We start from the raw sequence: 14,900 nt of genomic DNA, 5'->3' as shown, positions 1-14,900 counted from the left end.
ATGGTTTGGAAGCAAGTTTTTTGACCACACAGTCATGTCTATGCTTGAATGTTCTCAACTGTATACTTAAAACCTCAATATCAAAACTGTAGCCAGCATAACTTATATAGTCACAGTTTCACATTTGAAATACTTAATTTGGAATGAATTGGTATCAAATTACACTCAAACAATTTCAGTTGAATGAATGATTAATATAAAGAGGACATGTTCACATATTCAACCGTGCACTCATGCTGTTATAGTCTTTCTACTTTTCTCATTTTAATTTATTTGACTCATTTTTACCCACTAATCAACCAATCCATTACGGTGGTTTTTATGTTGCTTTTACTCCTGCAAAATTGACCTAACCAAAAGAACATAAACTTTTTTTTTAATTGTTTGTTTTAGCTGTAAATTAATCTTAACATTCTCATTTCAGCCGAGCTGTTGCTCAGCGCTGTTCAGTTCCTCCAATGTGGAACTTGATATCTGTTGGAGGCCAACATCAAGGTGTGTATTGTAAGAATGTAGTTTCAGTTATATTTTATATGTTATGTAATTAAAAGATCATCCTTGTAACTGTTTTGTGTCACTATAGTATTGGTTATGTTTTAGCTATGCTAATGTGGCAGCTTTAGTGACTTAAATTACAGGTTATCAGTAAATATTGATAAGGATATTGAGTTTCATGGCGGAGAAAAGAATGTATGTGTATACATAGAGAAAAAGACCATATGCTATGTGATTTTTTGCTTGTTTTCTATTAAAATTTGACTTGATGTTTTCTAACAAAAATTATATTTAAAATTTTTTTTGTTATAAATCTTATTCATTTTATATAATAATTTGACTTGATGTTTTCTAACAAAAATTATATTTGAACTTTTTTGTTTTAATTTTATTCATTTTATATAATAATTTTATTCATTTCTCACCCCTTCTTGGTGAATCACATGTTATGAACATACATCATCTAAAGGGAGGAGATGTTCCCTGCTTAGGAAAAATAACAGCAATCAAATATTCAGATCTGCCAGAATGTTTTAAGAATGAATATATTACATTATTGATTGGATTTTCACTGTTCTGTGCGCACCCTGTGAATCATTATCTGTTTGACAGGCATCAGCAAATAATTTGTTTACTGATTCCTATAAATGCTGGTGTGTTTACATCCCCCGTAACTTAGTGGTTCGGCAAAAGGACCGATAGAATAAGTACTAGGCTTACAAAGAATAAATCCTGGGGTCGATCTGCTCGACTAAAGGCGGTGCTCCAGCATGGTCGCAGTCAAATGACTGAAACAAGTAAAAGAGTATATATATATATATATATATATATATATATATATATATATATATATATAGGTAATTGTTCAGTTTGATTAGATTAAAAAAGTAAATAAAAATTAAAAGGGAGATAAGTAGTAAAAGAAGCAAAAGGACAAATCAATCTTAGAGGAATCATGGACTATCATTGAATTAGGAAAAGCTGGAGACAACATTCTTCAGTGGTTGGCACGGTGTCAACTAATTATGAATATGTACACCTGTGAAAATTGTAATTCATCATGTGGCCTTACTACATGTGGTGATGCTGCTGATGGAAAATTATGGCACTGCAAGCATTGCAAAAGGAGCAAATCTGTTTGTTATTGTTCATTTTTTGAGAGAAGTCATATTTTGTCAGTGTTATTGTTGTGTAAAAAGTAAAGTGTAAAAAGTTGACTTAATTTTTATTCACTTTTGTAATCTGTCCAAACTTAACAATTACCATATATATATATATATATATATATATATATATATATATATATATATATACACACATACACACACACACATGTAACTGGCTTCTTTCAGTTTCGATCTACAAATCTATTCACTTGACTTTGGTCAGCCTGCGGTTGTAGGAGGAGACACTGTGCAATTATGCATTAATTTGAACTGATCAATAAAGGAGGTGGTTTATGGTTGTATGTTGTTTTAATACATTGAACCAGCCACATGATATCCCTTAGACATATTTTCTATTTTCTCCCATGAAACAGAAAAATGTGACATATTTGGTGTAAGTTCTAATTATTTTTAGCACACTTTATGTCACTTCTAACAACACACATTCCTATGTATATGATATCACCCTTCACTTTTCCTTAGTCTTCCATACACAGGTGTCATCTACAGACAACTCATGCTCGATTTGGTTGCCTCTGTGAACAATTACCTTCAAAGGGAACTTGAATACAATCACTTTCAACAACACAGTGACATAATCACCATACATGTCAATGAGACAGCTTTGTATCTCAGCCCCTCTAGTAATAAACAGTATACAACTTAAAACCTCGCTCATTACAAGTCCATGCTAGACTTCACAGTCTCTGATTTTTCAGGATGCCTATATAAATATACATTATTTGCAAATATGCACCCCCAAAACTAAACATCCTCTTTGGTGCCAGATGATTTATCTCAGCCTTAATTAGTTGCTGCCTCTTAACAGAGTCCAAGTAAAGCCTGTATTGGAGTATGATAGCGTATCTGTGATAAGGCTACTTTCTACATACTTAAATGCAAACATGTGCACATGAACTCACATCTGGACCAGATTGCATCCCAAAAAAGGCCATTCACCTAATTAGCAAATATTTACTCAGCAACATATCTTTCTTGGTACAGAAATTTGAAAAAAGAAAAAGAATGACTTCACTGGTAGTTCTAATCAGTTTAATTTATTATTTTTTAATTTTCATAATATAAATTTTAGTCCATAGATCTAGTAAATTCTTTGTTAACTGGGGTGTGGAGATTTCTTTTTTAAAATTCCTTATTAACTTTTTGAGGGAACTTTCTGGCATTCATTGTCAAATATATATATATATATATATATATATATATATATATATATAAAATATATATTTTGCTTTTCTTATTGGATAATCTCAGTTCAGTGAAAATTTTCAATCCACTATATTGCATGTATGAGAACCTACAATATTTATATTTGATATGTAGGACAACATTCCCTTTCAGTATTTTCCTCTCAGTTATGTTGTTGATATTACAACTTCTGAAGGCAGCAAACTGGCAAAATACTTTGTGGCAAAATACTCCAGGCAAAATACTTTGTGGCATGTCATCTGTTTTTACATTCTGAGTCCAAATTCCATTGAGGTCGACCTGGCCTTTCATCCTTTCAAGGTTAATAGAACAAGTGCCAGTTGAGTACTGGAGTTGATGTAATCAACTTACCCCTGCTCCAAATTTGCTGGCCTTGTGCCAAAACTTGAAATCCTATTACAACCTCTGACCCCTAGGAACACTGATTCTTCTTTCTGTCTCTTATTTTTGCTACAACAAAAGTTCCTGCTCATCTGAAGTAGCTGGCTGCCTATTCTCTCCACCCACACCCATATGACACATCTATATCTCTTCTCATCATCCCTACTGGGTATCACACTAAAAACTTTGTTTTAACTCACATGCCACCACCACCAACATCACCCATTTCCAACCTCCTCCACTAAAATCTGCACCCTCTACATCAGGGGTTCTCAACCATTTTTTGTCTATGAACCCCTTTGATTATTATTTTATTCTGGTGGACCCCCATAGCCATTTGATGTTTAAAAACTAGTTTTATTGATACTTCTTTAGAAATTCCTGCATTGTTTTTCACACATTAACTCGTGTTGGTTGATTTATGTAGAATGTTAGAGAAAGAAACCTTGCTGTTTCTTGCAATGCATACATCTAAAGCAGAGTTTTTTCAGGGGCTCTTAAAAGATTAATCTGGCTCCCTAATTTACTATTTTGTTGTGTGAACCCTCAAAATCTTATATGGACCCTTGTTGAAAAATACTGCGAGCTGGCAGAAACGTTGAGAAATATGGTGAGCTGGCAGAAACGTTAGCACGCCGGGCAAAATGCTCAGCAGTATTTTGTCTGCCGTTACGTTCTGAGTTCGAATTCCACCGAGGTCAACTTTGCCTTTCATTCTTTCGGGGTCGATAAATTAAGTACCAGTTACGCACTGGGGTCGGTGAAATCGACTTAATCCCCTTGTTTGTCCCCTCTATGTTTGGCCCCTTGTGGGCAATAAAGAAATAAGAAATACTGCCCCTTTGACTAACATAAGAAAATAAACAACTGAGCCCTAATCTAAGTGAAATTTCTTTTCCAGTTGTTTTCCTTCCACATTATCATTTCCATCATCATCATCATCACCACACCCATTTTCCAATGTTGAACAGGTGCTCTGCAGTATATTCCCCATGCATCTGAATCTTACATCATCTTTCCAGTGAGGGCAAAATTTCTTACGTTGTGTAAATTCTTGTTATCTTCCCTTTGATTGATCTAATCCCTGCTAACCTCTGATCTAAGCTCTCTCACTTAACAATATCCTGTTTTAATGATACATTTTTAAAATATTATAGTCATAAAAATTAATAGTGAATTGAGGTGGGTGGTAAGAAGATTATTTCCCAACCACATGGTTCCAGGTTCAATTCCACTGCATGATATCTTCTACTATAGCCTTGGGCCAACCAAAACTTTGTGAGTGGATTTGATAGATGGAAACTGAAAGAGGCTTGTCATGTGTGTGTGTCTTTGTGTCTGTGTTTATCCCCCACCACCGCTTGACAACTGGTGTTGGTATGTTTACATCCCCATAACTTAGCAGTTCAGTAAAAGAGCCCAATAGAATAAGTACTGAGGTCGATTCATTCAACTAAAAATTCTTCAAGACGGTGCCTCAGCATGGTTGCAGTCTAATGACTGAAACAAGTAAAAGCAAAAGATGTAAAGTATCATCATCATCATCATCATCATCATCATCATCGTTTAACGTCCACTTTCCATGCTATCATGGGTTGGACGACTTGACTGAGGACTGGTGAAACCGGATGGCAACACCCGGCTCCAATCTAAATTTGGCAGAGTTTCTACAGCTGGATGCCCTTCCTAACGCCAACCACTCAGAGAGTGTAGTATAACTTCATTTATTTAATTTGTCATCTTTAGAAAAAGTCTTTATCCTATTTATTGTTTATTCAAGGTGTCTTTGGAATTCCACACTGTCCCGGTAAAAATTCTACTCTGTGTGACATGATACGTAAAATGTTGAACATGGGAGCATATAAGAGGTATCAGACATTTTGTTTCTTCTTTCTGAAACTTTTCAATTTTTTTTTCTTTTTTAGCTTTTCATAAAAAAATGTTCTTTTTTTTTACTTTCATTCATGTATATGGGTGAATGAATCATAAAATATATATACATTCATAAATGAATAATTTAATGTTTGACATTTTAATTGTATCACTTGGTGGTTAAGGAACATGCAAACAGCATGCATGTCTAAACATTTCACAGTGTCTAAATATATTGCATTTTCTGTGACCAAACAATATCAATATATCAACTTTATAGCTAAACACTAAATATTTAACAAGCAGTTCTATAATTAGTCAGTCTTATAGGACACTACTGTAGTTTCTGTCTTTTACATAATAATTCAAAGAAGGATAGTATTTTCCAGCTATCTTTTCCAGGCCTATAAGACAATTTGAGATGAATACTGTATACAAAGCGCTCAGCAATTAGCCATGAACAGCACTGATCCATTGTATCTGTTTACAGTTAGATGGATTGTTGGCAAGAATTAACCAATGATTTTGCTTATTGATATAACCATTCTATTGATTCAGTTAACTGCAAGTATTCTTATTACAAGTCAAGTGAAAGGAATTAAATACAACTATTATAGTCGAGTATCTCCAGCCAAATTTACTAGAGCTTATTGTCACCATAGTAGACAATCAAGTGTTTGCAAGTGTACAAAACACATGTTGTAGAGCTTCATAAACATAATATAAAGAGTTGAACAAACCTCGATCGAGATTATTGATAAAATTATTCAATAAAAACTTTGTCCAAGAGAGAAAGAATTAATTTCAATAAAATGAGCTAATCAAAATATTTAAAACACAAATGATAGTCATAAGTGGATCTTGTTTTGAATGTTATTTAATGAAAGCAATAAACATGTTTTGATCTTAATTAAATCTCCTCAAAAGTAAACATATTTTACTCAGTTTCACTCATATGTTGACTGTTTGTATTAACCCTTTATCATTTAAACTGGCCAGATCTGGCCCAAATATTCTACCTGTTTTATGTCCAAACTGGCCAGATCTGACCTCTCACATCTCCCTTATAACGTCATTTAAAAAATATACAATCACATCATTGAAATCTTGAGATTACAAGATGATGCAGGATCAATTCAAAACAATGTGAAGCATTACATTTGACAGAATAATCCGAATGTTGAAGGGGTAAATCAGTGCCATTCATCATTGTGTTTTATAATCTATGACTGCCAACTCTTAACTATTCAAAATAGCAATGCTGTAACATTACATTGTATTCATATAGAAATAAGATAAATTTGAAACTAAGAAAATCATAATGCTTGATTATCAAACTACTATATAAATATTGTTTGTTTTGTTTTTCAGTTTCGTTCAAGATCAGTAAGTACTTTTTTTAATTAATTTTTAAAATAATTTTGTATAAAAGCAATTATTTCATGTTTACTGGGTTAAGTAGATCTATATTAAAATGACATGTTGTCTGACATGTTTTGAGTAGCAGAACAGTATACTAATGTAAAATATGATTTAGCTTAACTTAACACTAGTTTCAAAACCTAATCAATCATGAAAAACTAATATACAGCAATTTGTGTTCGACAAAACACATTGCTAAAATTACCAAGAAGGCTGAGAGTGTTTTGGCATCACTTACTAAGTCCTTTGTGTGCCGCTCTCTAGCTATCTATCTACCATATATAGCTATGGTGCAGCCTCACCTGGAATTTGTATCACCGGTCTGGAACCCCTATCTTGCCCAGGATATTAATTGTCTGGAAACTGTTCAGCGACGTGCAACCAAGAGAATACCCTCTATCAGGCATTTGCCATATTCTGAACACCTTATTTCCCTGGGCATGGATACATTGAAACTCCGACGTCTGGCAACTGACTTAGCAGACACCCATAAAATTATTAACCATCTTAATAACAATAACTCTGAGCACCTTTTCAAACTCCACCTGTCTAACACCCATGGACATGTTTACAAAGTCAGAAAACAGCACAGCTCCCATAACTTTCGGAAACACTTTTTCATGCTAAGAGTTGCTGAAATATGGAGCAAACTGCCAGCATCAGTTGTTAGTTGTCGGAGCACTGCATCCTTCAAAACTTCCATGCTTCCTGAGATCCACCAACACTACACCTCATTTTCTCCCCTCCATACACACACAAGCATGTATCTGACTCATACACTGTTCACTTTCCAGACATTTGTACATTACTGCATATGCTTTATATGCACTTTTGACAAGTTGTAGTGCACCTGAACACTGTATACAATAATTTCATCATTATAATCTCATGAATATGCAAAAGAAACTGAACATTATTACAATAAGCTTTGCTACTTGAGAAAACCAAACTAAGGATAATATTTTATGCTAAGCTCTCCCCTTGGTATATAATTCTAGTCATGTTCGCAGATATATAAAATATATATTACTGACATTGTTCAGTTAATCTTCTTTAAAGGGATCATTAGATTTTAAATATTCAGATTTTCTGAGCTTTTTTTTTCTGTTTCAGTATTGTACAAGCTCAATATTGGCATGATCCTTTTAATGAAGGTGAATATAGAAATAAGAGCATTTTCTTGGCTGACATCAATTTAGAGCGTGTAAGTCTTTACTATTTGTCATTTTACTATAACACTATTCAATCCTAAATACCGTTATACCTTTTTTTGCACTTGTAACTCTAACCACTTGGTATTTCACAAATTTTTCGAGCCATCCAATAAATAAGACAAATTCTATCATAACTATTCTGGAAGTGAACCTTGATTTCCATTTTATCGATTAATGCTAGATTAATATTATTGTTTTGTTGTAACTGCCATAGAAGTTAAGTTCTTGAAATATTCGCTTCAGGTTATTGCTTTGACTCCCTCTTTAAAACATTTCACTTCACAAACATTCTTAATATTTTTGAAAAAGCCACGAATCTTATAGTTTCCCATTCACTCTCTCCAATTAATCTAAACCATTTTGTTTAGATTATAAAAAAATGGATTTTATTATTTCATAGTCTATCATAAGGTAGTGAATTTGCAGGTATTAGAACATCAGATAAAATCATCATCATCGTTTAATGTCTTTCTTCCATGCTAGCATGGGTGGAATGCTTTGTGATATTTGTTCCAACTCTCTTCATCTGAGTTCAAATCCTGCTCTGGTTGACTTAGCCTTTCATCTAGCTCTTTATTGTCAAATACTAGGTTTCTTTCTCTCTCACTCTCTCTCTCTGTGGATAATATTTATTGGAGAGAAATAAATCATTGTTACTGTTGTTGTTGTTGTTTACAATCAATTTTCAATTTTATTTTGATCAGTTCTGTAACAGACTTAACTTTCTCCACATTTTAACCAATTATCCTCTTCTATTATTAATAGTTGTTTTGTAATTGTAGACTTCAAACATGTAAGCAACTAATTTGACTGTGATTAGACGCAAGCTAAGAACACTTTTTTATAGAGTTAATGATAAATTACAGAGACTAGATTTGGTACTCTACCATTGAGACATCAGGCAATTATAATATAGATTTAAACTGTCTAAACTATTGGGTTTGAATAAAACATTTTTCTATTTTTATGTTCTAACTATTGCTGTTCACTTTTTACATTAGCTGTTGTAAATTAGGATTTAAAATGATGAAGATTGAGAATAACATTATTGATTCCAGTTTTGGAAGTTTGAGTTTAACTAAGGAGAAATTACAGAGATAGAGATGTTTTGGAACATCATGCATTGTATACTCATTTAAGCTACTCCGTCATCATCATCATCATCCAGTGTTTTAAATCTAGGTTTTGTCCCTGTTAACAGGGGTGGCCGGATCTACCTCAATGCCATAGCAAACAAGGTAGGCAGGTGCAGCCCACCCCAACCTTTGGGCTGGCTGGCTGGCTGGTTGGCTGGCTGGCTGGCTGGTGCCCATTCTCCTTTGCTATCATGAGGCTTTTTTGGAGCTGGGTTTTCTATGGGAAGCATATCTTTGCTTACATACAACCTCAGTTTCTAGATATGAGTGGTCCCGAGACCAAGGCCTCTACCACGATTTTTAAGAAATGTGGTGGAAAACTAACTCAGGAAGGCAGGGATAATAACAATAATGGTGATGTACTAATTTAAAGAAATCTGCATAATATCATGAAGGAATTATGAATTGTCATTAAAAAAGAAAACTAAATAACATCATTTGCTGTGGTAATTGGTTGATATGGTCATTATATACCTTTCTTTTTCTTTTATTTCAGCCAAACATTTTGCCCTATAAGAAAAACTTGCTGAAATTGAAAAACTTTGTTCTAGTCAAATTTACTCAGGATGAAATGGTTCAGCCTAGAGAAAGTGAAGTAAGTAAATAAATCTGAAATTCCTCTGTGAACTTTTATCTTTTGTTCCTTTTTGTTATTGCAGGTGAGGAATTTATATAATGAGCACAGGATGCTGATTTTAAGCAGATAAGGGAAACAAATCAAATTTACATTTTGCTTTTGTATTTCTTTTCTGAATTTTTCACATCCCTGAACAATGTCTAAATTTACACTTAGTACCATAATTCTTTGGGGTTTTTTTTTTCAAATTAATCTTTAAAAATTAAATTCTTACTCTCTAATGTGCTTGACTCGTTAAGAACATTATAGCTATTATTTTTATTTCCAGTTACTCCTATCTACCATTATATAATGCAGAGTAACCATATAGCTCTTCTACAGCAAAACACTTGTACCTGTCCTATGATCATACTTTAGCTTCTCAACACCTGACATAAAGACACCTCCCTCTCCACTCCAGCCCTGCTTAGTCGAAGGGTCTTTTGTTTTTGTCTAGAAAGTTACTTGGCAACCTCACTGGGGACAATAAAAGCACCTAATAATACACTCTGTAAAATGGTTGGCATTAGGAAAGGTATCCAGCTGTAGAAACCATGTCAAAACAAACATTGTAGTTTGACACATTCCTCCAACTTGTTGGATCCTGTCTAACTGTGCAACCCATGCCAACATGGAAGATGATTGTTATATGATGATGATGATGATGGTGGTGGTGGTGGTGATGATACTTTCCTTATTATTATTTCTGAGTTCTAAATTTTTCCCCTTTCAATAATCATTGTCAATGTCATTGACATTTCTATTTTAATGTTGTTGATTTAAGTAGCAGATCTATTGCAGAAGATGGCTTATTTAACATGTAGTTCTAATACAATGAATATGCAATGTCTAGTTTTGCAGTCTCAGTTACAGTTCATCAGTATCTTAGTTTTAATTATTGATATGAGGGACTTACTGCTTTAAACTATGCATAAAAACTGGGAGAACTTTTCTAAGAGTACTGCATTGAACAAATTCAGTGACTGCCTGAAGTTTTCTCCCATAACATTCATTGTTTTAAGATTCTTAACGAGTTGTGTTTGCATAGTAAATTATTTTTATAAGTTTTTCCTTTCTTTATATTTTTATGTTTTACAACATTTAAATAATGTGGTTTTTACTGGTGCCTTTTTTTTAAGTGGTTTGGCTTCTACAAACCTGGCCAAGACAAAGAAACATACACAATGGAAGAAAGTCCTTTATACAAAGAGGTAAGTGGATTTAATTTTTATAGATCACACTCTGCATCAAACTGACTATTCTTTTGAAAATATTTGAATTATTCAAAGTAACCGTAACATCTCTATTATCTAATTTTTTCAGTTTTAATTCTGTTTCACCATTAAACAAAGTAATGTTGCTATTGTTTAGCTCCACATCAGCCTTGACGAAGCTGACCTATGGTCAGAGGCATTCTAACTGTGACCATCCCATCTTTTTTTGTAATACTAAGGCTGCATTGTCTAATGTGTCCTGTCTTTTTCAAGGTGATAGGGTGTAATTTAGCTATATCTAGCAAGTCCTGCTGCATAGAGCAGTGCTTCACAAAATGAATTCCAAAGAAACACTGAGATTCCATGCAAAATTTCTGGAATTCTAAGAGATAAGTTTTGATAAGATTTAATAAAAATTTATTTTGTAAAAAAATATTCACTATTTTCAGACTGTTTTTTATGTGATTATTTTCTCTCTTAAATAACTGTTGTTTCATTTAATGTCTTATTAAAATTAGAGTGGCAGGGCTTGTCTGTAAAGTATAGGGGTTCCACAATAAAGTAAGTTAGTCACTAGCATTGAGGCTCAAACAAAGTAATATAATACATGTGAAAATAATTTTTTTATAATATCGAAGTTATTTCCCCTGAAATAATTTCAGTCTACTTATAATTCACAAATCTATCAAAGTTAACATAAATATATTAAATGAGTGTTAAACTAATGAAATATTTAGGTTTCTAAAATTGTTGAATAATTTATAATTTTATATAAATTGAAATTTTCAGGATCGACTTGGACTGAAGACACTCAATAAAACTGGACGCCTGCATTTATTAAGTTTCCCTTCAGACCATCTGCGGTTCACTCTCTCCTGGTTCAATGAAACTATAATTCAAAAGTACCTGAAATAAATTTGATCATTCAAAAATTTTAATTTACCTCTTCCTATAGGAAGTCAAATATATTCCACAACAACTATGTTTTTTGTTCTTTTTTTTTATGGGACATCTACAGAAATAAAGATGCTATATATTTTGATGAATAGTTAAAAATTACACATTTTTATCCTCATTATTGAAAATGTTTATATTTGAAATAAACTAATACCAAATGATTAAAAATGTTTATAAATAAAACAAAAGCATGAAATAAATAGTTTTCTTTAAGTAATTTGATTTCAGTCATATATCAGTGTTAATGTTTTTTTTTATGACTCATCGAGATCTATTTGAACAGTGTTATAGATTGGAAGAGTTATTAGATCTTCACTTCTAATCACAATCATCCTGTCTTTATTGGGAAATATGCCAGCATTGAAAACGGACATTAAATGATGATGATAATGTGACAATATGAAAATATAATTTTTATCTTAACCATCTTTTAATGGAAATCTGGTGTTTGTGAAATGAAATATGGCTGCGTTTTTGTATGGATTATTTTCAGTTGATCAAAGCTTTTCAAGACATTTAGTCATTGGAAACATGTCAAAGCTAACACTGGAACTCAATGCAGTCCTGCAGCTTACCAGATCCTGTTAAACCATGGAAAATTAATGCTAAATGCCAATAATGATGGTGGTATGTTACATAATGAGTATATCTAGTCTGCAGAATGTTTGTCTGAGGTATTTTTCCTCACTTATATTGTTGATATTCATAATCAGCATTGCTTCATTCTCTCAATATATCCATCATTCTTTCTATCTATGTATCTATATACTTATCACTTTTAAGTTTTGCTTGCTGAGTAGCATTTCCATTGATGTGGCAGTCTAATAAGATTGAAACAACTATTGTTTTCACCACTGGAATAAAGCCAAGATTCACTCATCAATTGTTATTTTTATTGGAGTTATCCTTCCTGCTTGCTTTTTTACCTTCACTAATTACAGGAATAATCTCGGGTAATTAAGTTTTCATTGCCATGTATCATGAGAGACACTGCAATATATGTACTATGCAAAAATTTTGTTGTCAAATAAGTTTTCTTTAATGTTATTTGCTGCAGTATATAAAAATATATTTTTAATGTTTATACATTTTCATTGATTAAAAATATTTCTAAATGTAAAAGTTTCTTTCTTATTTATTTATATTTTCAAACATAACATTTACATCATTCTAGTTTGTTGTTTTTAAATATTAGAAATTTGTCTTTAATAGTAGCTAGTTACCTGCTCTACAGCTAACTATTCAAATGTAGGGTTTTTTTAAAATATTAGGTGGTGTTTTTTTGGCGGGGGAGGGTACGGTTTAGCTTAGTCAGGCGGAAATAGGATTGGATACGCAACCTTCACAAGTCTTCAGAAGCTAGAGAGAGTAATGTATTTTAGGTTCAGTCTAAATATCTGTAAATTGACATCTGTTGGAAATATGTTGGTAGAGAGAGAATTTCAGTGGATTGACATTCAACAAAGGAAAGATTTGGACAGGTGATAAGAGGGAAGATGGATAGGCCTGGGTAGAGGTGGTAAGCACCAAGTTCTAAAGAACAATGGTCATTGTAGTAGGAGACAGGGTATGGAGACATCAAAAGGTTGAGGTATTAATGACCAAGATTTAGCCAGTTGGATATGGCTTCTGCTGCAACCTTTTAAATGTTTGGCAGAGGTAAAGAATGTGTACACCAACCATTTTTTGTGGGCATTTTTTTTTTTTTAATTTCTATGTTTCCAATATAGAATACAATTTTGCCCAAAGATTCATCTACACATGTGCAAGGATTAGAGCTTTCCAAAAGACCTGATGGAAGCCTCTTATGCACATGCGCAATCATCAGCAGTAGCTAGAGTTCACCTCCATTCACTCTCTTCGATCGTGGCTTCTGACCAAGTAAGACGCAACTCAGAGCAGCTCCATGGAGAATGGACTTTTAATGGCAAATGACACTGCGAGTCTGCAATAATGCCTGTTTACTTTTGTGTCTAACTTTCAACTCTGCTGCTTTCTTCACCAAGGCATTCACGGCTACCGCTAACCTGAGATGGAATTTTTCCCACTGGAAATAAATTATTGTTGTTATTCAGAGAAAACTTGTCCTCACTTTTCTACTTTCAAGTATTGTGTATGGAATTGCAAAGCACCCAGCGAGTGTTTATCATTTCCTTACAGATATCTGTTGTAATTCACACAAACATTGGAACCAGTTTGACTGATCTGTATTTCTGTCCGCAGAGAGAAAATCCGTGGTCTCTTCAAGTTTATCGAAAATTTTAAAATTTGGCACATTAATGTAGTTTTCCAAGCTAGATCTTTGTGATTTGGCGGGCAACACTTGTTTTCTTAACGAAACACTTTCAAACTTGGGACACTGGTAGAATGTGTCATATAAAACAACTTCTTCGCTTAACCTTCTTAACAAAAAATTGTACATCGCAAGTTATTTCATGTTAAAGTTGTTGTATTTTTGTAATTTCAACCAATCACTGACGTCTATTCAGCTGAATACAGTTAGTGCTGTTTGGTGTCAAGTGTGTTATTCCCTGTTTAATTATGTCATTATTCCCTAGTAAGGGTTTAGGGTTAGGGTTAGGGTTAGGGTTATGGTTATGAGTTATAGGGTTAGAGTTAAGGTTATGGCAAAAATAATCATAACCCTAACCGTAATCCTAAAACTAACCCTAACTCTAAAACCCGAACCCTAACCCTAAAACCCTAAAGCTAAAACCAGTACAAACGCACGAACGATGTCATAAATAACAGTAACAACCGAAATATATACCACTGATAGTTTTTGTTGACAAACAACGGCACTAATTTTATTCAAGGGAAAAAATCCCGTAACACCGTTGTTTACATTCCCCGGCGTAATTGTTTTCACCTCAATAGACGTCAGTGATTGGTTGAAATTACCGAAATACGACAATTTTTTTACATGAAATAACTTAGAATACAAAATTTTTTATCTTTTCTATAACACAAAATATACAAGTATTCGAAGTTTGAAAGTGTTTCGGTACCAAAAACACTACATAAAAAAATGTTGCCCGTCAAATCACAAAGATCCTCCAAGCTGAATAGCTGGAGTTATTTCACTTTTTCCAGAAAAAAAAGGATTTTTTTTAAAGTTTGATCATTTTCACCCAATCAGAAAACAGGATTTGGAAGCTGTCATTTTGTGCGTGCCTGCACATTTTGTTGTCAGCATCCTG

The 14,900-nt window shown here is 33.2% G+C and overlaps 1 protein-coding gene across 1 annotated transcript in view; it reads left to right on the top strand.

Moving 5' to 3' along the window:
* The window catches only part of LOC106871646 (palmitoyl-protein thioesterase 1), a 33,944-nt gene extending 21,122 nt beyond the window's left edge, over nt 1-12,822 (top strand). The window contains exons 4-10 of the mRNA XM_014918217.3: nt 425-495; nt 5,050-5,137; nt 6,513-6,527; nt 7,677-7,767; nt 9,410-9,508; nt 10,669-10,740; nt 11,533-12,822. Of these exons, the coding sequence (XP_014773703.1) occupies nt 425-495; nt 5,050-5,137; nt 6,513-6,527; nt 7,677-7,767; nt 9,410-9,508; nt 10,669-10,740; nt 11,533-11,658 (562 nt within the window). The 3' untranslated portion in view covers nt 11,659-12,822. The remainder of the gene's footprint in view (nt 1-424; nt 496-5,049; nt 5,138-6,512; nt 6,528-7,676; nt 7,768-9,409; nt 9,509-10,668; nt 10,741-11,532) is intronic.
* The last annotated feature ends 2,078 nt before the right edge of the window (nt 12,823-14,900 follow it).

This window comes from Octopus bimaculoides, chromosome 19 (genome assembly GCF_046866305.1).
Source record: "Octopus bimaculoides isolate indiv1 chromosome 19, ASM4686630v1, whole genome shotgun sequence".
In the NCBI taxonomy this organism is placed as follows: domain Eukaryota; kingdom Metazoa; phylum Mollusca; class Cephalopoda; order Octopoda; family Octopodidae; genus Octopus; species Octopus bimaculoides.
This window is presented reverse-complemented; position numbering and strand designations above follow the sequence as displayed.